At 50.4% G+C, this 24576-nt stretch overlaps 1 protein-coding gene across 4 annotated transcripts in view; it reads right to left on the bottom strand.

Moving 5' to 3' along the window:
- Window positions 1-24576, bottom strand: part of ABCF1 (ATP binding cassette subfamily F member 1) — a 1170658-nt gene that overhangs the window by 167734 nt on the left and 978348 nt on the right. For all 4 annotated transcript variants that reach the window (XM_069635350.1, XM_069635348.1, XM_069635351.1 and 1 more), the window contains 2 exons: window positions 23660-23692; window positions 23181-23349 (listed from right to left, as the gene is read on the bottom strand). In XM_069635350.1, the coding sequence (XP_069491451.1) occupies window positions 23181-23349; window positions 23660-23692 (202 nt within the window). The remainder of the gene's footprint in view (window positions 1-23180; window positions 23350-23659; window positions 23693-24576) is intronic.

The following is a 24576-nucleotide window of genomic DNA, read 5'->3' as shown; positions in this document are numbered from 1 at the left end:
AGGGAAGCTACGACAGGGCCTGATCTGTGATGCCCATGGTATCACAGAGACGGGTGATCAGGATGTTGTCGTTTACCGTATCGAAAGCAGATGAAACTTCGAGAAGAATGAGGACAGAGGGAGAGTTTGAGAGCAGGTATTCACGGGTCTTCAGAAGAGCAGTTTCCGTGCCTCTGAATGCTCTAAAGCCAGACTGATGGTCATGGAGACAACCAACAGATTCAGTATGGAGGGTAAATTGACTGATCACCAGCTTCTACAAGAGTTTTCCCAGGGAAGGGGTGATGGAGATCGTGCGATAGTTTGCCGGAATGGAGGGGTCTGCAGAGGGTTTCTTGAGCAGTGGATGCAAAGTAAGTACGAGAGGAGTGGCGAAAATTCCAGTGGCAAAAGAGGTTGCATAGGTCAGTCAATATTGTCCTTGATGGTTTTGCAAGGGCAGGGATCCACCTGTTTGGAAGAGGCTTTCATAGACCGGATTTGTCTAGAGACCTCGTAGGTGTGATGGGGAGAGCGAGGAAAGAGAGAGAAAGAGAGGGGGAGAGCGAGGAGAGAAGAGGGGTTGGTGCAGGAGGGGTGAGGGGGAGAGAGAGAGAGAGAGAGACAGAGAGAGAGACAGACAGAGATCGATCCTGTGTTTTGGTGGTGAAGTGTGCGGCCAGTGCCGAGCAAAGGGCCTGGGTAAGTGTGGCAGAGGGAGAGGCTGCGGTAGGGTTGGCCAGTTCCTGGCAGACTTTGAAGAGTTTGGCCGTGCTGCTAGATGCTGCAGAGCTACAGGCTTGAATGTAGACTTTTCTTGGAGTAGATGCAGAGTCTATATTGCCTTTGAAGAAGGCGGCAGGCCAGTTTGTCAGCCAGTTCGGAGTTGTACCTAGAGTTGCACTTTTTGGCAGACTTCAGTCGGACTCTCATGACAGGGGCAAGAATAGCAAGATTGCTGGAGATGGAACAGGGAAAGTTATATAGAGGGCTGTATCAGGGTGGGAGTCAGCCGCAGGGGTAGAAGGAGGAGAGTAGGTTGGAGGCAAAGGCAGCCCCACACACTAATTTCATGGGTCGAATGACCTTGAAGGCAGGGGGTGTAGTAGGGTGTGCCATTGCTAAAGGAGACGAGAGCTTCAAGTGAGAAGAGAGAAGAGAATGATCAGTCCATGAGAGTGAGGTAGTGAGAGGAATAGAGAGTGGAATGTCTGCAGAGGTAAGGACATCCAAGGTGTGGCCAGCAGAGTGCGTTGGACCAGAAAGACAAAGGGAGTCACACAGGTTGCAGAAAGGTCCTGAGGAGTCTGGAGAGTTTAGATGGATGTTAAGATCCCCGAGCAGGAGGAGTTGCGAAGGAGGAGAAGAGGTAAGTTCAGCCCATTCCGAGAGGAAGAGGGTGTACTGGCCCGGCGACCGATAGAAGGTGGCCAGAGTAAGAGGCGACAGGTGAGAGAGAGCCTGCAGACCAGACATTCAACGGAAGCGTAGACCTGAGTGTGAGTGATGGAAACAGGGATCCACTCAGGAAAGATCAGGGCTACTCCCCCTCCTGGCATACTAGGCCTTGGTACAGAGAGGATCTTGTAGCCTTCAGGGAGAAGTATGTCAAAAATCGTGACAGAGCTGTCCTTAAACCATGTCTCGGTAAGAGCAAGAACATCAAGGTCCAGGAGCGCGAGGAGGTGGCAGATGTCAGGAGAGCTGTACAGCATAGTGAGCATCTAGTGTGGCAACATGGAGCAGGTTGCCACTTTTGAAGGACTTATGTGGGGGGATGCAGGGGGCAGCGGTCCCCCCGCAAGAGTGCCTGAGAGATAGGGGTAGGAGGAAGCAGAGTAGGCAAGGGAGCGGCAGTGGGTGGCCAAGGCAGCAGGGTGGAGGGGGCCGAATAGGTTGTCAGCGTAGTGTGAGTAGGCAAGGGAGGGTGTACAGTTGAGAGCAACAATGGGGGAGTTGTGAGGTTGGTAGGAGGCAAGGTAGCCAGGGTGGGCACAGTTGGCAAGGGAGCCTGGGCGGCCGTAGAAGTAGATGGCAAGGGAGCCAGTAAAGAGGAAGGAGGAAAGTTGATAAGGCAAGGAAGGAGCTCATCAAAAAGTAAGTGGTTGGGTTGAGGCCTTTGTACTAGGATAGTACCATTTCGATGGACGGGGGAAGAGGAGTGTAAAGACTGGAGGGGGGAGTCTGTACTCCTGCTCTCTATATGGTAGAGGAGAGGCACAGAGGACCCCAGCCAAGATTCTCTATGCTGTAGCAATAGATGAGCAATCAAGGGCTAGCTTCTCAGGAGGTGATGTGGGCTGGTTCTTAAGTACAGTGTAGTCCCCAAGCACCCACAAAGGAATGTCCACACACTATTAGTTAAAAAAGGTCTCAATAAGGTTCAAAATTATACACACAATCATGATAATACACTTTGTGCGCCGAAAATTCTAAAATGGTAAATATATACAGTTCTAGGTGGTGCCACGATTACTCAGATTCCATTAAAATGCATCAACTATACTCAGTTCAAATAGCATACGAATCAACACAGCAAAACAATATCAACCATAGACTTAGGAGGACAACAAGTTGGTTAGACAATTGGCGGAATACTGGCCCCTACCACTAGTCACAGTTCTGTATGAGGATTCCCCCCCCCACCTGGGAAACTTGTAAATGAAGATACACTACAAGCCCAGTCCATGTATTGTCTATTAAACTCTTATCTTCTTCTATATTTCTGCAACCCAGATGTACCTTGTGTTGGAGAGTTCTTCGTCGGGGAATCGATGAGCCCTTCTTGAGTGCACTCCCTTTCAGGCAGGAGCCACGAGTCGTCGAACTTCCGAGATGAAGGAAGGGTGAACGCTGTTGAGGCAGCAGCTTCAGTCCTTGCGGTGCTCATTGACGAGTGGTCGAAAACGTCTGGCAACACGGGAGGCGTGCGGTGCACCTCGACGGCCATAGTTCGTTGCTGCAAAGAGTCAATGAAGAACTTTGGCCCAGCAAGGGCGTTGAGTCGTCAGGGTCTGGCGTTGGCGAACGGGACGAGACCACGGCTGGCTTCAGTAGCTTCGTCAGCATCTTTGAGGTCTTCGGGTGGCGGGAAACCCACTGGCAGATTCTCCTCGGTCATCGGCGGCCTTGACTTTCTCTGGCAGGATGAAAGCGGTTGACGAGGGTGATAAAGGGAGACCTTGGATCAAAAACTTTCTTAGGCAAAGGGAGCACTGTGGCTCCAGTCGGCGACAGTGGACGGCTGTCGGGTGCTTTTCTTCTTTCTCCTCAGCGGTCCTTCCTCCGGTCGGCAGCCTTTCGTAGGTCTAGCAGGGAGCTTTGGCAAAGATCAGATGGTGCACGATGGTCGCTCGGGGAGAGGTCTCCTAGCCAGGTCCTCTCTTGGATCGGTTCTTGAAGGCACAGTAGCTTTTAGATTGCAAGGAAGGGAACAGCGGTTCACCTTCTTCCGGCTCGGCTTCGAGAGTAAGTATCAACTTCAGCTTCTGAACGATTTCTAGCAGTGAGAGCCCCGCAGATATACTGTTGCTCTCCCATTCACTCTGCTGGGTCAAACACAGGCAACAAATCACTCAGAAGAGCATTTAGGCAGCCAATCAGGCGCACGATGCATTCAGGCCATTTATCTCCATCCAGACACAACACAGAATGTGGATTCGGACAAGTATTCTGCCATTCAGCACTACAGACTGCAGTCATACCAGTTTCCGCAGGGCTGTTTCAGTCATTGTGTCAAACACCAGATACTAGAAACCCATAACACAAATGCGTATTCGTCACACACTCCATTCACCCAGGTCCCACCCCTCAGGCGTACCCACAACATACAGTTATTGGGAAGGCTACAGCCAGTCTGGCCTGACTTCCCCACAACACCATATATGGAACTTCCACCCAACAGCCAGTCATGGGGAAGGGACAGAGACAGGGCTTCCCAGGACTTCGGGAAAAGGTAACGGGCAATAGAAAGCAAGAGGCCACAGGGGCCATCTTGTTTCCTATCAGGAATCCACTGATTCCAATGACAGGGCATGTGCATCCCAAAATGGGAGAATGCGCAGGGCACCTGTTAATTCAGCACGGAGCTGCCACCAGCTTTTATCCTGCTCTGTGGGCTTCACACAGGTGCCCAAAAAAATACACTAGGACTACAGGGTCGTATTCCAACTCATGGGTGCCATAAGGGTATCCCAAGGGTCTGTTCACCAAACCAAATACAGGAAGAGCCGCACCGCCAGGTGTCCCCTATGAACACCTGCGCAGAAAACAAGACAGAACACATGATAAAAGCAATAAAGGACAAGGATTCAGAGGCCCTGTTCCCCTGATGCATTCACAGCATCACAGAAGGCAAGAAGGGCCTCCCCGTAGGTGCCACCATTTATGTGTGAGGAAGAGAGTAAGGAGAGCGCAAAGCAGCAATATGGGGGAAGTCCATAGGTCGGGAGAAGGAACAAAAAAAGAGTATGTTGGTGAGAGTCTCTGTGGCTGAAGCACCGACGTAGCAGTCATCGATGGGAAGGCCTGGGTTGGAGGCAAGTATGTCCTTCTTGAGTTTCTTTTTATTTTAATATTAACTTTACTCAAGTAGGCTTTTATTGCCAGAGCTTTCTCGTGTCTTCCTCTAAACTCCTAACCCAGGTCGGGGATCCTTTGTCCTTTTGGCGGGCTTCTGCCGAGAAGCCCTCCTTTCGGCGCCACCAAGTCTGGGGTGGGTCCATTGTGTGGGAGGGGGAGGAGGACCCCTGGACAGGGTTGCCTCAGCAACCCATGTCGCACTATCCTGATAGGCTGGAGGGTCTCCCGCCAAGATGACCACTCCACTGTGTGAGCGGCAGCTAGGCTGTATGAATGGGGATCTTTTTGCATAAAAGCAGGGTCCTGAGGACTGGAAGAGCAAGACGTCGTCACTGGAACTAAGAAGCCGAAGAGTAGAGAAGCCAAAGACATCTGCAACGACTGAACCACTGGTGAAGCCCTGCTGCAGCATCTCACCACTTCTCCACACGACGAGAGAAGATCTTCACCTGCAAGAGCCTTCTTCCCTTGAACTGGTGGGGCCAACCAGTTTGCCAATCACCTTCCCGGACCCTCCTTGGTCGAATCTCCTGTACCCTGTGGCCGGATAGCCAGTCACCAGTCCACCCGGACCGCGAATTAAAGGAGTGTACCTTTTATTCGTCGGGCAGCACCGCGGCTGGTTTCATCCCTGGGTAGTGCAGTAACTTTAACCTTCCTCCATGATGAGAGCCTCTCTTCCTCTGCTGGATCACCCGAACTGCAGGAACTTCCAGGAACAACCGTGCACCGCAGGAGCCACTTCTCCATTTTAAGGTACATTGTTCCGCCAGGCCGCCCTTTCTTCGCGGTAGCACTAAAGGTGTTTTAAATCCTTTACCTACCTACCTGTTGGGTTGGCCGCCCCTCTCTCTTAAACATTGTCTTTTCAACGTCTGCATCTGCCTTTTCCACTTCGTTAACCAAAGACTTGACTGCGGCTACAAGAACATTTTTGCTCCTGGGCCCTTGCCCTGTACCACCGACTCTGGCACAGGCCTACTGACTATGGTCACATTTGTTAGATCTGCCTTCTTTAGAATGATTCTCATCTAGAATTGTGTGGTGCACCTATTTTCTTTTAACTACCCTTTCCTTCCCATTCTTTAACCGTGTGAAATGCCATTTTGCTCAGTTTTCATTTAAGTATTGCTTATACTGATACACTGCCTTGCTTAAACTGGTTCACAAACTGATGGGAAGTGTTGCTAGGGTGTGTAAGAACCTATTTCTATATAACTTGTGCTTTCCCTCCCTTGTGAGGAATTGTTCGAGGATCCCCTGGTGTGTAGTTGTCACTGTGCTGTTTTGCTCAGTTTTCACTCTGATTCACTTGGTCTACAATTTAACTAGGGAGTGTGTATATTTTTCCTTTGACTTAATTTAACTAGCTTGATGACTGTGATACATGTGTTTTATTAGAAGTGTATAAAATAGATATCTACTTTTTAAATACAAAGCTTTGGTCAGTGTTTCCTTGTACCATAGTCTAGTGGGCCTATTGTGTAAACCCTTAATACTGCTCATCACCCTCTTGAGATAAGTCTGACTGCTCAGCCACAGCTACCAACTAAATCTTTGTGGTACGGACTGATACCAAAAGGGGATTTATTGCTCTCACCTGTAGTCCTAATCTTGTGTAGTGCTCCCTAAGGGAACTGCACAGGATTCTGCCTGACGCTTCCCTGGCGAGAAGATCCGCGAACACTGGCAGCTTGACTTGAGGTGACACCGACATGCTCAGAAGGTCCGGGAACCAGATTTGCCTCGGCCACGCTGCTGCAAAGAGGATCCTTCTGGTACCGTTTGAGTTGATTGAGTAATCAAAGTAGCAAAGGCAACAGAGGAGATTCATACAAAAAGAGGCCTTCCCAAGGGAATGATAATGCGTCTCCCATGCTCCCCGGCTGGCAAACCTCTAGCACTTGGTGTTCATCGCCGTCGAAACAGGTCAATCTCTGGATTGCCCTAATGGAGGAACAGGTTCTCCACTAGGTGCTGCCGAATCTCCGACTCGTGGCAAGAGCGAAGCTCCCTGCTCAGTGAGTCGGCTACTGTGTTCTTTACTCCTGCCAGATAAAACGGAACGAGGGTCATCCCCCTGGGCGACGGCCCAGTGCCATAAGTCCTGCACCTCTATGGAGAGCGCTGGGTATCTGGTGTCCCCTGTTTTCGGATGTAAAACATTGTGGTGGTATTGTCTGTGAAGACCCTCACCACCTTGCCCTTGAGGGACAGCAGGAACCGCTTGAGGGCCCAAAACACCGGCCATAGCTCCAGAACGTTTATGTGCAACGTCTTCTACTCCAGCAACCACAGGCCTCTGGCGTGAAGATTTCCGGTTTGTGTGCCCCCATCCTTCCAGTGTAGAGTCTGTCATGACGGTCTCCTTGTGCGGTGGCGTCTGGAAATTCATGCCCCCTGTCACATGTGAGCGCACAGTCCACACCTTATCGCACAACGGAATCCCTCCTCGAGTGAGATCTTGTCCTGGAAGCTGAAGGACACCTGGACCCAATGTGCATCGAGGAACTCATGCAGCGGGCGCCTCCGCAGCCTGCAGAGTCGGATGAGGTATATGCATGACGACATCATGCCGAGCAGAGACTTGATGGCCCTCACTGTGACGTCCTGCAGTGCCAACAGCCGTTGCACCTTGCCCAAGATGGCCGCTATCTGTTCCTCAGACGGCGACGACAGGCATGCCACCATGTTGAGCTGGGATCCCAGGAACAGCGTGTCCTGCGATGGAGTCAAGCAGGACTTGGCATAGTTCACCGAGAACCCCAGCTCCGTCAGCAGGCAGACGGTCCTCGCTGTGTGGTCGACAGCGATGCCCTGCGACTTAGCTTTGATGAGCCCGTCGTAAGGGTAGACGTGGATCCCTTGAAGCCGCAGATCGGCCGCCACCAGGGCCAGGCACTTAGTGAAGACACTGGGTGCTGACGTCAGTCCGAAGGGCTGGGCCTTGAAATGGTAATGCTGCCCTTGAAGGACGAAGCGCAGAAACCTGCAGTGTCCTTTGTGGATGGGAATGTGAAAATACGCATCCTCCAGGCCAAGCGACGACAGAAGTCCCCCTACTCCAGTTCGCCTAGCACGTGTTGATGCGTGACCATTCTGAACTTCTGGGACTATGTACTTGTTCAGCCATCGTAGATCGAGAATGGGCCTCCATCCCCCGGTCTTATTTTGCACAAGGAAGTACCATGAGTAAACTCATGAGCTCCCGAGTCGCTTTGGAACTAGCTCTATCGCCCCTTTCTTGAGCAGGGCCCGCACCTCCAGTAGCAGCTGTGGAACATGGTTTTCCTGTAGGGCCACCGGTGGTATTTGTGGACACTTTTGTTAGAATTCTAGGGTGTGTCCGTGTGCGAGGGCGTCCAGCACCTAACAGTCGGTGGAGATGGTCTTCCGCATGCTGACGAAGTGCGCCAGCCGGCCTCAAATCGGGGTGCATGGGTGGGGGCCCGACATCCTGGCCGTTTAATTCATGCTTGGAGATAGACAGGCCACCTTGCGGTCCCTGCAGACAATGGTGCCCGCCTCCAAAAGCCTTGAAACGGCCCCTGTTGGTTTCTTGGGCCAAGGAGCGGTTGGCAGTAAGAAGAGCAGCCCCCGCCGAAACCCCTCAAAGTCCAGCCAGACGGCCGTCGTTGCTGTAGCGTGCCTAGGGCACGTGCAGTCTCTGTGTCCGCCTTGATGGCCTGGAGAGGTGTTAGGCAGAATCCTATGCAGTTCCCTTATGAAGCACTACCGAAGATTAGGACTACAGGTATATGCAATAAATCCCCTTTGGTATCAGTCTGTACCACACAGATTTAGTTGGTAGCTGTGGCTGAGCAGTCAGACTTATCTCAAGAGGGAGATTAGCAGGATTCAGGGTTTACACAATAGGACTACAATACTATGGGACAAGTTTGTTTGTTTGTTTGCTTATTCATTTGTTAGGCGCACCAGACTCGTGAGTAAAAGGGCACAACAATATGGAAATGCAAAGCTTACAAAGGTTACGAATATACACAGGATACGGTAATTACATAGTAACGAGAAATACAATATTTACATGAATACAAGATATACACAATGTACAGAATAGAGGCGAAGACGGGGAATAGCCAATGTAGTTACAGAGATAAGCGATAGACACTGTGCAGAGGATATCTATGCCAAAAATGGGGCCCTTCATGTAACACTTAGGCTCCCAGGTTGGTTACATTACACAAGGTCTTCAGAGTTAACGCAGTAGTGCACAATTAATGCAGGATGGACAGGTCTCTTTGGATTTGGGCAGGACCCCAGTGGGTAATGGGAGACTAGGGGTCAGTAGTGATGATGTGTTTTATTACCTTTTTCCTGAAATGTAGGTAGGGTTGGTCTGCTCTAAGATCCTGAGGCAGTGAATTCCAGAGTTTAGCTGCCTTGACAGTAAAGCTATTGCCCCCGATAGTGGAGAGCTTATATTTGGGTATGGTCTGACAGTTAACATTCCCAGTTCTGGTAGGTCTGAGAGAGGTTCTTCTCTGGAGTTTATCTATAAGGTAGCTGGGGGGGTACGTTATTAAGGGCTTTGTAGGTCAAGGAGAGTGTTTTTAGTTGTATTTTGTTAGATGTGGATAACAATTTATGTTGGCGTCTCAAGGAGATGTGAGTTTTCTTGTTTATGCCTAGGGCCGCTCTTAGGGCGTTATTCTGAAGTGTATGGAGCTTTTGGATGGTAGATTTATTGGCACCGCTGTATAAGGCATTACGGTAGTCAATTCTGGAGAGTATTAGAGCCCTCGCCAGGATCCGGCAGCTATTGTCAGAGAGGAACGGCTTACCAGCTCTGAGTAGCTTACAGGTGTAGGCCTTGGCAGAGGCAGAGGTGAGGGATTTGACCTGTTTATCAAAGGACAGTGTGGAGTCCAAGTAGAATCCAAGAGTTTTGACTTCCTTGGAGACTTTGATGGTGTTCCCGTCAATATTTAATGATGAGAATTCTTGGCCTAGTTTTTTAATATTAGCCTGCGAGCCCAGAATTATAAGTTCAGTCTTATCATCGTTCAAGCACAGGCCATGAGTGGCCATCCATGCTTGGATGATAAGGTAAACTTTGTTCACTAAGCCCTTGTCCACGCTGTAATCCCCAGAAAGTGGGAGGGGAATCTGGGCATCATCTTCATAATTAGTATAGGTGATACCCAGCTGGTCCAGATCGTCGAACAGTGGCTTAGTGAAGATATTGTAGAAGTTAGGCGAGACGCAAGACCCTTGGGGGACACCGCATAGGATAGGTGTTGGGTCGGCGGGTGTTGAGGGGGGGAGAAGACTGATGGTTCACTCACTCAGGAAGGACTCGATCCATTTGATGGTGCCCGTGGAGAAGTGGGCTGCAGAGTCGAGATGCCGACAAGGAAACACTGACCAAATCTTTGTATCAAAAAGAATATATATATTTATTTTATACATTCTTAGTTCCACACACAAATCACTATCATTAAAGCAAGTTAAAACAGTCAAGAAAAGTATACACAACTCCCTAACTGAATTGTAGACAAGTTTGAGCAAGAAAGAAAACTGAGCAAAACGGCCCATTGTAAACCAAGCAGAAACGGCACTAACAATTTCTCAAAAGGGAGGGAAAGGACAGGTTATACAGGATTAGACTCTAAAACACACCGGCAACACTTCCCAGTTGGATTGTGAACAAGTTAGGCAAGGCAGTACTTTAGCATAAGCAATACTTTGGTGAAAACTGAGCAAAATGGCACTTCACAATATTAAAAAGGGGAAGGAAAAGGTGGTTATAAGAGTTTAGGTGCACCAACACATTTCTTGGTGAAAAGCAATCTAGAGAAGGCAGTTATAACAGATTTAGCCAGAGTCAAAAGGCCTGTGCCAGAGTCAGTGGTACAAGGCAAAGTGCTCAGGATCAAACTGTTCTAGTAGCTGCAGTCAAGTCTTTGTTTAACGATTTTGAAAAGGCGGTTGCAGAAGGTAAAAGACAATGTTAGACGATAGGGGCGGCCAACCCAGAAGGTAAGTAAAGGATTTGAAATGCCTTTAGCAGTACCCAACGAAATGGGAGGCCTGGCGGAACAATGTACCTTGAAAGTGGAAGAGGCTCCTGCGGTGGCGATAGTTCCTGCCAGTTCGGGAGATCCAGCAGAGGAAGAGAGACTCATTGTGGAGAAAGGTTCGAGTTACTGCACTGCCCAGGGATGAAGCCAGCCGCGGTGATGCCAAAGCGGAATAAAAGGTACGCTCCTTTAAATCGTGGCCGTGGTCGACGGGTGCCTGGCTATCTGGTCTCCGAGTGCAGGGCACTGGCGAGTAGACCAAGGCAGGTCCTGGAAGACGAATGGCGAACTGGTTGGCCCCACCAGCTCAAGGGAAGAAGACTCTTTCAGGCTAAGATCTTCGAGTCGTTGGAGGAAAGTGGTGAGGATCTGCAGCAGGGCTTCACCGGTGGTTCAGTTGTTGCAGATGTCTTCAGCTTCTCTCCTCTTCGGGTTCGAATTGCGAATTGGGTTGCCTAGGTAACCCTGTCCAGGGTGCCTATTCCCCCTCCGACACATCCGGTCTCCCCCAGACTCAGTGGCTCCGAGAGGAGGGCTTCTGTGCAGAATCCCGCCAAAAGGACGAACAAAGGATCCCCCGACCCGGGTTAGGATTTCAGAGAAAGACATGAGAAAGAAATAATATCAAAGATCTAGCAATAAAAACCTACCGGAGTAAAGTTAATAAAATAAACTGGCGGTTTGTTAGAGGCTTTCAGAAAAAGTGGTAGCCTCGAACAATGGGAAAATCCCATGGGGAAATATTTGCGGTCGAATATTTATGGTAGTAACCACTGCCACCAGCCAGAAACTTTTGAGAGAGGGACTGGACAGTAATCTCTCAAAAATGAACACTAGGGAAAACGTATTAACCCTTTCCAGTACTTCCATAGTAAAATGAGTTGTACTGGTTTTGTTCATAATTATTGACTAGTAAAGTCAATGGGGACTTAACATGCCCTGGGTATGTAAAGTCAGTCCAGGGTATGGAGTCTATATTTGGGGGTCACTATGACACCCCTGTGTTACTGCACTGAGGGTGCGGTGTAACACATGTAAAACGATACCTATGAGGATGAGAAAAACCCCATAGACCATAAGCACGAAAATAGCCTCAAACACACATCAGCAACATGCCTAAGAGTGCGAAAAAGTCTCACACTTAGCAGGAGAAAAAATAAACCCTTCAAATCCAGCAAAGCTGCTGGGGGTCTCTATAGGTAAGGGAAATTAGCCTTAGAAGAGAATTCTCCCTAACAAGAGATTCATCCACCGCCTTCCCGAACAGGCTGTCCCTGTCAAAGGGACTGTCCAGAACCCTGGTCTGGACCTCCTGCCGAAGATTGGTGGCCTTGAGCCAGCCGCGCCGGCACACTCCCATGCCAATCTGGCGGAACCCCACGTCTGTAATGTCCATGGCCACCGTGATGGCGTGGTCCGACGCCACCTCGCCTTCTTGGAGGATCTGCAAAACCTCCACCCTCTTGTCTTTGGGGACGAAGTCCAGCAGAGGGGCACGCTTAAACCACAACTCCCAGTCGTATCTTGCCACAGCCGTGAGGGCGTTGGCGGTCATCGCCGCAGGGTAGATCACAGAGTCTGGCGACGGTTGGGATCATGAGCACTTGGGAGCAGAGTCTGGCACCCTGTACTTCTTCTCCAAGTGGTCTCGCTTCGCTGGAGCTGTCTAAGGGTTCTTCATGAGGGTCAACCCTTCATCCCAAATGCCATCCAGGAGAGGGACCGAAATATGGTCTTCCGCTTGGTCCTCACGGCGCCGATAAAAGAATCCCTCCTTTTCCTCCGGTAGAGGTGGAAACTGGATATCATGACATGGAAGGATCCAATCTCATCCAGATATGGGGGCGGGGGCATTGGAGGAAGGGGGCAGTGGGGCGGCGGTAAAGGGTGGCATAGGGTGCCTCGTCCTCTTCTTGACCGGAGGTTCCCCCACATCGACCTGGATGGACGGGCCCGGCACCACTGGAACAGCGGGCGGCAGGGCCACCGGCATCCTCCCCTGGATCTCGGACACCAGGGTATAAAGGGTGGAGAGGATATCCAGGGAGAGAGGTCTCTAGGCGGAACCAAAGGCGCAGGGGCAGGACTGTCATCCTGAGGCCCTTATCCCAGTCTTCTCAGTCGCTATCGTCGTCGCCTTCCTCACGGGGCGAGACTCCAGCATCATCCTGGTCACCATTGCCCTCCTGGATGGTCTGGAGGTAAGCAAGCACTTACTCCTCTGCCAAAGAGATGTCCATAACTTGGAGGCTTTCCCCGTCGCCCCCCGCCCCTTCTTCGCATCCAGGGGGGATAGCCTAGGGGGAGATGGTCAGCATCGTCTTCTCCGGTGTTCTCTCAATGGGTTTGAATGAAGACTCCCTCCTCGGAGAAAGGGTTCCCCATGGGGCCTGAGGGACACCCTGTGGGTTTTGTCCCTGCGGCCTTCGAGAGTGAGGCCACCACCAACTCGAGGGACGATGACGACTGGTGCACCTGGGCCTTCACCATGGGCAGGTCGGACCCCTTGGCTGGCTTGGGCTGCACTGCCGGGTCGTCCACTCCAAAAGAACTTACTGAGCCAGCTCCCACTCGTGTGAGACCATGCTCTGCCTGCTCAGAGCATCTGCCGCCGCGTTTTCGTCTCCGGCCAGATGAACTGCTGAGATTGAATCTTCCTGCTGGATGGCCCAGAACCAGAGCTGCATCGCCTCTCTGAACAGTGAGAGTGACCCTGCCCCCCCCCCCTTTTTTTGTTGAGGTAGTGCATGGCCACTGTATTGTTTGTTTGTTTGTTTTATTTCTAATGCGCTCCAGACCCATAGGTAGAAGGGCGCAGCAGGTAAGATAATGCAAAACTTACATCGTTACAGATTATACAGGATACAGTAAAAGTTATACATATTATACAAGATACAGTAATGGATATTATAGATATTATATAGGTTATACATACTATACAAGATAAGTAATAGTATACAAATGTGCAGGACCATCATCGTGCAGGTCGATGAGTTACATAGAAGATGGTACGCATAACATATCGTGAGACAGAGGAGAGGGACAAGTGTCAGGTCTGGGAATACTATAAACCTATATCTAGTGGTCGTTGGAGATAAGATATTGGATAGCATTCCTTCTGAATAGTGGGTACGGCTGATCTGCTCTTAGATTGTTGGGTAATAGATTCCAGGTTTTAGCCGCCTTCACAGGGAAACTATTCCCACCGACCGTGGTAAGTTTAAATCTAGGTACTACCAGACAGTTAGTGTTGGTAACTCTAATAGGTCTGATGGAGGTTTTTTTTTGTATTTTGTTCGTGAGGTAACTTGGGGCGGCGTTGTTAAGAGCTTTATGTGTCAAGGAGATCATTTTTAATTGAATTTTGTGGTTTGTAGATAGCCATTTGTGTTGACGTCTAATGGTGGAGATGTGTGCTCTTTTATTTATGCCAAGCGCTGCTCCTAAAGCATTGTTTTGGAGCTTTTGAAATTTCTGGATGGTAGATTTGTTGGCGCCACTGTAAAGGGCATTACAGTAGTCGATCCTGGAGAGGACAAGTGCTCTAGCCAAGATCATGCAACTGTCATTAGAGAGGAAAGGCTTGCCTGCTCTTATCAGTTTACAGGTGTAGGCGGTGGTGGAGGCCAAGGATTTTAGTTGTTTGTCGAATGATAGTGTGGAATCCAAGTAGAAACCGAGGGTTTTTACTGCCTTGGAGACCCTGATAGGATTTCCATCAATATTGAAGGAGGAGAATTCCTGACCTAATTTTTTGGTGTTCATATGTGTTCCCAGGATTATCAACTCCGTCTTGTCATTCAAGCACAGGCCATGTGTGGCCATCCATGCTTGAACAACGAGATATACCCTGTTCACCAATTCCGAGTCCTTCCTATGATCTCCAGAAAGCGGGAGGAGAATTTGTGTAACATCTGCATAGTTAGTGTAGGTGATACCCAGAAGGTCTAGATCATCGAACAAGGGTTTGGTGAAGCTATTGTATAGGGTAGGCGAGACACAGGAACCCTGGGGAACGCCACATAATATAGGGGTAGGGTCAGCTGCGGCCGAAGGGGAAAAAACTCTCACTGTTCTTTCGCTGAGGAAAGATTCTAGCCATTTGATGGCCTCAGGAGAGAAATGGGCAGCAGAGTCCAGGTGTTTGCAGAGTACCTTGTGATCGACCAAGTCGAATGCTGCTGAGAGATCAAGTAGGAGCAAAAGTGCAGTTCCTCCTCCATCCCTCAGCTCGTCGACCTGCGTCTTTAAATCAATGAAGGCGGTTTCTGTTCCATGAAGTGGACGGAAACCAGATTGTCTTGCTCCTAGGAGCTTATACAAGTCAAGGTGTTTTTGTATCTGAATATAGGCAGCTTTGTCCAATATTTTGTCCGTCATAATCAGGATATTCTTCCCCCATACAGACGGCAGAAAAGCCTTCAGGGCTAGCCTGACAGCCCGCAGCTCTAACAGATTAATGTTGAGTCTGGACTCCGACGGAGACCAACGACCGCGGGCCGTCAGCTAATTGGCATGAGCACCCCAACCCGTTAGGGATGCGTCCATCACAATCGTCACTTCTGGCCATGGTTGCCAAAATGGAGCACCTCTGAACGGGCGACCGAGGGCGGAATATGAACGGGGTCCGACATCCTGCCAGAAAACTGCGACCACTGCATCTCGAGTGCCCACTCCCGAGATCACATCCGCAGCCTGGCTTCTGGCACGAGTAGAATGTAGGATGCCATGAGGATGAGCAATCTCAAGAACTCGAACGCCGGGAGACTCTGGGCACTTGAAATTTGTCCACCATCTGCAGAATGTGGCGAGCCCTCACCTGGGGAGGCGAACACTGCCTCAGGGATGTGTTGAGCACTGCTCCGATGTACTGGAGCCGCTGGGTAGGTGTCAAGTGGGATTTCTTTAAGTTGAGGGAGAAGCCCAGCCTGTGAAGGGAGTGGCAGGTGACTGACAGATGATCCAGGACTAGCTCGGGAGAGCGCGCCCTGATCAACCAATCGTCCAGGTAGGGGTAGACGTGAATCCCTCTTTCCTGAGATACGCTGCCACCACCACCATCAGCTTGTTGAAGAGCCTCGGGCGGAGGTCAATCCGAACAGCAGGACCCGAAACTGAAAATGCGAATCGCCAACCGCAAACCTCAGGTACTGCCTGTGCCTGGGATGAATCGGCACGTGAAAGTAAGTATCTTTGAGGTCGAGATACACCAACCAGTCCTGAAGTTGAAGGGCATGGAGGACTTGAGAAAGAGTACCCATCTTGAACTTGTCCTTCCTGAGGAGCTTGTTCAAACCATGCAAGTCCATGATGGGTCTCAATCCACAGTCTTTTTACGGGATCAAAAAATATGGGGAATACCATCCCTTGTTCCTCTCTGCTTCAGGCACCAGTTCTATGGCGCCTTTCTCCAGCAGGGATTTGATTTCCTGCACAAGGAGCAGATGCAGACTCTTTAAAGAGAGCTTCCCCGGTGGATTGTCATGAGGTCTCTGCCGGAAAGGAAGATAGTAGCCATGGGCTATGAGCTCCAGAACCCACACATCTGAAGTAATGGCACGCCATTCTACAAGATGCTGCGCCAACCTTCCCCCAACCAGCGAACCATGGGACATGGCCTCATGACTGAGCGGAAGCGGCTGCGGCAGTGCCTGAGGGCAAAGAGGTAACTGCCTGAGCAGCTTTGGCACCTCGAGTACCTGGTTTTCCACATCTGGCACTCCTGCATTGGCCCCTTTGACTGGCAGCGCCCCTCGATCTACCAAAGAAAGTAGTATTGAAAGGAACCTCCCCTCCATTGCTGTCCCCTAGGACGAAAAGGCGGAGGTTGACATACTGCAGCGCTCAATGACTTCGCTGGAGCTTTGGAGGTCTGCAACCTCTCAAGGCTCTCGTCAGCCTTACTGCCAAAAAGATGGACACCATCGAAGGGCATCTTGAGAAGCAGGGACTGTACATCAGGAGCAAACCCCGACTTCCGCAACCACGCAAACCTGCGCATCACAGTGCTCGCCGCCATGGACCAGCTGACAGTCTGCCACGTCCAAACCCGACTGAACAGACTCACACATGGCATCCTTGCCATCCTGAACAGGGGCAAGAAAACCATCCCGCTCCTCCCCTTCGGGAATATGTTCAGCCGCCAACGACACACAATTTCACACAGTGTGCGTGAATCTTGCAAGGGCACAAACTGAGTTGGCTGCCTTTAAAGCCATACCCCCAGAAGAAAATACTTTCTTCGCCCAGCCGTCAAAGCGTTTGTCAGGGGGGATTGTAGGGTACGTAGCCTGCTTTACTGGGGCCGTAGCCGCCTGCACCACCAAACTCTCCGGTGTAGGATGCGTAGACAAGTAGCAGGGGTCACCACTGGCTGGGCGGTATTTTTTCGGCAAAGACTTGTTCACTGCCGGGAGACTCTCCGGAGCAGTGCACGCCGCCGCCACCCTTCTTTGTAAGGCCATGTGAAATGGCAACACCGGGTCAGTGGGTGAAACTTGGTCCAAAACCTGCGAGGTCATCATGCAGAAAATCCACAGATGGAGCCGACCAACCAGATATTCTGTCACCCTCGACATGAGGCGCCTGTAGGATGAGTCAGCATGCGTACCAGGCTCAGGCTTGCAAAACTCAACCTCTGGGGAGGTATCCAGACCACTAGCATCGTGCAAAGACTGACCCAGGTCTTCCAGCTGGATATGCCCTTACAACAGGTACCCCAGGAAGCACCTCTTCCTCAGATTCTTCCTCAACCTCAGAAATGTACTCCAAGGGTTGGAACAATTCCACCCTTGGAGGAGGAATAGAGTAGGGGTCGAAAACAGGCCACACAGACTTGCTGAGCGCCTTCCTAGGAGCCTCCACAGCTCTCCAGGGTACCTACGGCAAACATTCCTCAAAAGGCGTCGAGGGCGCCGATGGGAGTGGCGTTGACGACTTCGACAGCGGCTTCGAGGACAGAGCCCTAAGCGTGTTCTTCGACAGCCTCGGCGCCGATTGCTTCCTCGGAGCCTCAAGAAATTCCCTCGACGGACATTGCGCCGACGGCGTCGATGCCTTCTTTGAAGGTCTCACAGGCGTCGAGGACCGGGACCTGGAGCGGGCACGAAGGCGATCCTTGTCCGAGACCTCGAAGGTTCTCGGTGATCGCACCGACCACCCGAGCCCGAAGGCTTGCGAGCGGTGGCTCTAGAGCGTTCCTCACCGGCTCCTCTCGAATGCGCGGCCGGTACAGTGCCCTGCGATTTAGAAATCGCCAACATCTCCTTACGGAAGGCGCCCCATTCCTCCGGAGATAAATGCTTGGTGGGACAAGCAACCCGCCGTCTGGCGGAGTCCTCAGACGAGGAGGGGGAAGGCGACGGCGCTTCCTTGCATGCCTTGAAAAGACAGAGAATTGGCGGGACCCACTCCTGGAACGAGACCCCTGGGACTTACGCCGACATGGAGAGTCGCCCCTCGAATCGTCTGTCGAAATTCCAGCTTCTTCCGCTCCCGCAAGGCCTTCGACATCAAAGACTGGCATTCGTTGCAGTCATAAGTGGCGTGCCCAGACACCAGAGGCAGACGTCGTGCGGGTCCGTCAGACATCTTGGAACCGCAGTCCCAACACTTCTTGAAGCCCGACTTCAGGGTAGCAGAAGACAGACGTTTTCTCGTAGAACTTACAATATTCGGAAGAACCGATACACAAGAACCGAGGCGCGCCGAGATTTCAAAGCAAACATGTTCGCAGAAAATAAAAACAGAACTGAGGCTACGGGCGTCGTGTGTCCTACATATAACATCTGGTGACGTCGGCCGTCGGAGGAGGTCCTCGAGGCAGCGTATCGACGTCATCGACGCAGGACGCCAAAAAAGTATTCCGAAGCAGCACAGCTGTGGTAATCACTGTCAAAGATGTGGAATACGTCGGAGGACAATACCCTCGAAATAGAGATTAGCTCCACAAAAATCAGTAAAAGCTCGAGAGCCAAGCACGAGGACTCCGAACACTTGTACGTGCAGTAAAAATCTGAAGATGGCTGCCAGAGGAGGGGCTTGGGTGGAGGGCAGTCAGACCCAGAGCTCAGTGATTGGTAGTTAGGAGAAAAACAGTTCAGAAATGAAACAAACTGATTTTTCTTTTACCAAGGATTCCCAGCCTGACTAATCCATGCTAGACCCCATGCAGGAGAACAGGACCATTACTACTACTGCCGTGCTCTGCCCCAGAACCATCTACACCAATAGCAACAGGTAAGGCATTTTTCATGGAGTCCGGATTTTCAGTTTCTGCACTAAGTCACTTTTGTTACCAGAAAGTAAACGGGTCTCTGAACACAACTTTTTCATGTATTCAACTTTTTTGCAGAGCAAGAGTAGAAGTAATGCATGTTTTCATGATATAATGCAGGTTATGCAAAGTGTACGGGCCTACAACATTTAAAGATTAGAGTTCTGTGTATCAAGAACTATTTGATCATTGCAGTTGCTCTACCCTGAGCGCCGAAGACTTTATACCACTGCTGAGCACCCTGGGGTCGATTGTGGGAGGCCACCCTATTATGGTGAAGAGGAAAGACATTTAAGTCAAGTTAGGTAGCAGAGCGACAAGGCTTAGAATACGAGAGACAGCATTACAATAATTCCAGGTAGACAGAGGTACACAAATATACAATGATTAAAATACACACTAATTTATGAAACCTCTACATATGTATTGTCACCCAACTACAATAAAATACATATACACATTCACTTGTGGTAAGAGAAAAGCATTTGATTCAGAACCAGTGCAATACAGGTAAGTAATCCGATTCAGAAAAAACTATAGAAACAAAAGAGTAACACTAAGAGTCCAATAACACTTAGTAAATCCAGCCCTGAGAAGGAATGGGGCATACTGCCATAGAGTAATCAGCTCAAAAAGATATACTTTGCAGGTAATTTTTCTATTGGATTGGATGTGACAGTGGTTAAAATTCAAAGTTCCAATAGGTAGGAAAAGTTCAGTTAAGTAGCTCTCCTCACAATACTAAGGTAGGCTTTCCAGGGGATCCTAGACTAGACCACAACTAATCTGAGTCGAGCAAGAGAGAGCTAGGGGCAGGACTTTACTCCAATGTAACCCTATAGAGGATAGGGGGAAAGAAACATGCATGTTAACCCACCCCAGCTTACTCAGATTTTTCCCAGAGACCACTTCAGAGGTTCCAGATTCCATTGGCGACACGTCCTTCTGTGAATGGTCTGGTTGAGGGAGGCCCAGGGGTCATGGTGCAGAGGTAGGTTTCTGGCAGGGGATTTGGTCTTGGTTGGTTGTAGTACCTGTATTTCCAGAGGCTGGCTAGATGGTCATTTCCCTTGCCACGAACGGACTAAGACTTCTGTAGAGCAGGCGTCCTCAGGAGACCTCAAGGGAACGAAGACCGTTTCTAACTGGAGATATCACAGTTGGGTGGCGACAGGCTATATTCAGTTGCGAACAAAGGAGCAGGCCCTGCACAGCTTCTTATAGCACAAGTTAAACCAAGTTCCAAAAATGCACTCGCAATGGCTGCAGATGAGGTAACCCAGGAGAGAGCTGTTCAGTCCACCAGGTGGCCTTGTACACTTCCAAAAGCTCAGCAGGCATGGCTCCTCAAGCAGTGGTCTAGATTGTTTTATCTCACTGTCCAGGGGTCGAAGCACAGACCAGGGTCTTATTGAGATCTTGACAGAGGAGCAGGGTGCTGGTCAGCAGCGGGGGTCATCAACTGGCAGCTCTACTTCTGTAGTGGACCTGGCTCCAATGATGATCTGTCCAATGGCTGCAGGAGCCCTCTTTCATCTAAGATCCCCCCAGGAGGTTGAACACCGACGAGGGGAATCTTGCGATTAGGATAGCGGAGTAGGGCTGCGCCAGGACGTGGCTGGAGGCAATGGTCGCCAGCTGAATGGTCGTCAGTGGGCTGCACTTCTCTGTAATGGTCTTGGCTCCAACAATCTGTTTAAGGCTGCAGGAGTCCTTTCACGCAAGATATGGATTGGAAGCACGCTGAGGCCCACCAATGGTAATGATCTTCACCATTCCAACTGTCAGTGGCTATCCAATCATGGAAAGCCTCTTGCAACACACTCTGCCCAACAGCAGACACTCAGGAAGTCAAATGTGGGCTGGGACCAGGCTGTCCCAGTCCCCCACATCAGGCCACACACAAAGACTGCACTTTGCCTGGGAAAGCAGAAATGTTCCCCCCAGAAAAGGGCATTCCATATATGGCAATTCCACACCAAAAGGGCAGGCCAAAGGACAATGTGACCCAAGGACAGGCGAAAATGTCATGGCACTGTAATTTTAGAGGATATGTACTCTTTATGGCATTAAGTAATAAAATGCAATAGTGTACAAGTAACAAGTTTACAACACAGTAGAAAACGATCGGCTGCTACCAGCCTATCCTGGATACATTCCATTCCGAAACACAATGCTACAAAAGAAAATGTCAAGGATACAAAGTATCCTAGCCACTCCTCAATGTAAGGTAAGGTATACAGCTTCAGAAATACAAGAATTCCACTAGGAGAGTGTCTCTCGGTACGGATAGTCTTATGGAGTGGTCAGCTTCCCCAGAAAATAAGCAGAATGGAAGAAGAAGGCTTTACTCAACTCACAATCAAAAAAAGCTAAATGAAAGGGTGTCCATGGGAGGAAAGCAGCCACAAGTCAATCTCACCTAACAGGAGGCAGTAAGTGTACAACACAGAAGCGAAGGGAGGGAGGCAGTAAGTGTACAACACAGAAGCGAAGGGAGGGAGGCAGGAAGTGTACAACACAGAAGCGAAGGGAGGGAGGCAGGAAGTGTACAACACAGAAGGCAAGGGAGGGAGGCAGTACGTGTACAACACAGAGGGCAAGCGAGGGAGGCAGTACGGTTACAACACAAGAGGGGCAGAGGGAGGGTAGCAGAAGTGTACAACAGAGGCAAAGGGAGGGAGGCAGTATGTGTACAACACAGAGGGAAAGGGAGGGAGGCAGTATATGTACAACACAGATGGCGAGGGAGGCAGTACGTGTACAACACTGAGGCGGAGGGAGGCAGGAAGTGTACATCACAGAGGGCAAGGGAGGGCGGCAGTACGTGTACAACACAAGAGGGGCAGAGGGAGGGTAGCAAAGTGTACAACACAGAGGCAAAGGGAGGGAGGCAGTATGTGTACAACACAGAAGCAAAGGGAGGGAGGCAGGAAGTGTACAACACAGAAGCGAAGGGAGGGAGGCAGGAAGTGTACAACACAGAAGGCAAGGGAGGGAGGCAGGAAGTGTACAACACAGAAGGCAAGGGAGGGAGGCAGTACGTGAACAACACAGAGGCGGAGGGAGGCAGGAAGTGTACATCAAGGGAGGGCGGCAGTATGTGTACAACACAAGCGGGGCAGAGGGAGGGTAGCAAAGTGTACAACACAGAGGCAAAGGGAGGGAGGCAGTATGTGTACAACACAGAGGCGAAGGGAGGGAGGCAGTATGTGTACAACACAGAGGCGAAGGGAGGGAGGCAGTATGTGTACAACACAGAGGCGAAGGGAGGGAGGCAGTATGTGTACAACACAGAGGGCAAGGGAGGCAGGAAGTGTACAACACAGAGGCAAAGGGAGGGAGGCAGTATGTGTACAACACAGAGGCAAGGGAGGGAGGTAGTAAGTGTACAACACAGAGGCGAAGGGAGGGAGGCAGTATGTGTACAACACAGAGGGCAAGGGAGGCAGGAAGTGTACAACACAGAGGCAAAGGGAGGGAGGCAGTATGTGTACAACACAGAGGCGAGGGAGGCAGTATGTGTACAACACAGAGGCGAAGGGAGGGAGGCAGTATGTGTACAACACAGAGGGCAAGGGAGGCAGGAAGTGTACAACACAGAGGGCAAGGGAGGGAGGCAGTATGTGTACAACACAGAGGGCAAGGTAGGGTGGCAGGTAGGATTTGAATAAAGGAGTTGTAGCCACCTTGCCTGTACATTCCTCACAAGGACTGCCAATCACACCTTGTTGCTAGCCCACCTCTAATGATGTGTCATCGCTCCCAGCTAGCCTCACCATGGGGTTACCGGACTGTCACTACGAGTCCTGTACCAAGTCACTTCTTCCCTCCTTGCCTTGTATCAGGGTTACCAACAGCTGCCATATGCCCCACAGCTTTCGATGACAGCCATGCTCCCGAGAGCAGAAAGCTTGCATAGGCCATGACTTCCCTCCCCAACTCTGGCCAAGCATGCTCCTGAGAGCAGAAAGCTTGCACAGGCCATGGCTTCCCTCCCCTACTCTGGTCAAGCATGCTCCCGAGAGCAGAAAGCTTGCATAGGCCACGACTTCCCTCCCCTACTCTGGCCAAGCATACTCCAGAGAGCAGAAAGCTTGCATAGGCCATGGCTGCTCTCACCTACTCTTTGGTCAAGCATGCTCCCGAGAGCAGAAAGCTTGCATAGGCCATGGCTGCCCTCACCTACTCTGCGGTCAAGCATGCTCTTGGCTCCCTGACAGCGCTTCACAAACATCTCTTCATATTCAGATACATTTCAGGGTTACAGAGCTTGTTCGTCCCGCCTCTAGGCCCCAGCGTACCTGACAGTTTGCAGATTTGGATGGTATGCGCATGGCTCTCAAGCCCAAATCGTCCCAGGCACTTTCGGGCATCCTGGTAGGGGAGATTGAAATTCCTCTGCAAATACTCAGTAGCGGTTTCCTCCATGTTCAGCTGGTCTGCATACTGCTGGTTGAAGAAGCCAATTTTCTACAGGAGAGAAACCAGAGATTGGCTTGTTTCTTGCGGTTCCTGATATTAGCAGAAATCTCGGTGGTGTGAACTCGAGAGCAGTGCATATGGGGATTGCTGGAGAGAATAAGGAGTTTGCGCGAGTGAAATGTAAAAAACAAGAACCGTGGGAAAGATGTCCCCAGTCCCTTGGCAGGTTTCAACACACAAAGCACTTAATTTCAATTGCAACTTTCTGCCTCAGCCACTTTCATTGAAACAAAGATTACCAGGAAGAAAATAAAAGGAATGCCATTGTGTCATTTGGTTTAATGAAAAAGCTACTTACCAGCCTGTGGTTCTTCCTCATTTCTCCTTTTGTCTGGAAAGAAAAGGCAAGAGAATCAGTGACAGAATGGCAAGGTGTCCTTCCAGTTAAGCAGACTTGCTCAAATTAGTGGTGCTGCAGCGCTCTTGGAATCGCTCCAACTGAATATGCTCCCAAAACCTGGTTCTCCCTCCCTCCCTCCCTTCCTCCCTCCCTGCCTCCCTCCAGGGCACCGTAATTCAGCATAGTGCTCCAAGCACCTGCCAGGCAATCTTCCACCTAGTGAGAGATGCATTGCAACATTAAAAGTTGCAGTTCAGTACTACCAGGTTGGTCTTGTTTGCAAGAATGTCAAACTGCATGGGCCTCTTGTCCCGCCATAGATCCTGCCGTTCTGAACCTCCCATAAAACACACACACTTTGCAGAGTCCAGCGACTGAGAGCTGAAGTCTCCGTTTTCTGAGCCCTTTATCATGGTATTGATTGGACACGGACCTAGCAATGAGGCAACGGAACAGATATACAGCGGGACACCGTCTCCTTAACTTACTGGGGACAGCCGCTATTTGGTACGCTCTGCTTTGGTAGGCCTTATAGTGACTAAGGCAAGAGTACTACAAAACCCCACATTCTAAGTGGGTCTATTTTGTAATGCAGTTTGTCTTCGAGAGTGGTGGCCACTTTATAGCCGGAAGTAGCCATTAACGTTAATAGGCTTTTATACTGCGCCAAATAACCCACGTAGTAGGTTGAGCGCCAAGGCTATTCCATGCAGTGGATTTCTCTGCTGGAGGAAACAACATAAACTAGGAGGATAGGCTGATTGAAAAGTAAGGAATATATGCTACAAGGAAAGCATTCAGTGGGGGAGGAATGTTTTGTGATCGTACGGGTGCAAGTCCGTAATGTTAGGTGGACCATAGTTCTGCAAAAGAGA

The sequence above is a fragment of the Ambystoma mexicanum genome, chromosome 13 (assembly GCF_040938575.1).
Source record: "Ambystoma mexicanum isolate Mex_15411 chromosome 13, UKY_AmexF1_1, whole genome shotgun sequence".
Taxonomy (NCBI): domain Eukaryota; kingdom Metazoa; phylum Chordata; class Amphibia; order Caudata; family Ambystomatidae; genus Ambystoma; species Ambystoma mexicanum.
The sequence above is the reverse complement of the archived record's forward strand: the minus strand, read 5'-3'. Positions and strand labels throughout refer to the sequence as shown.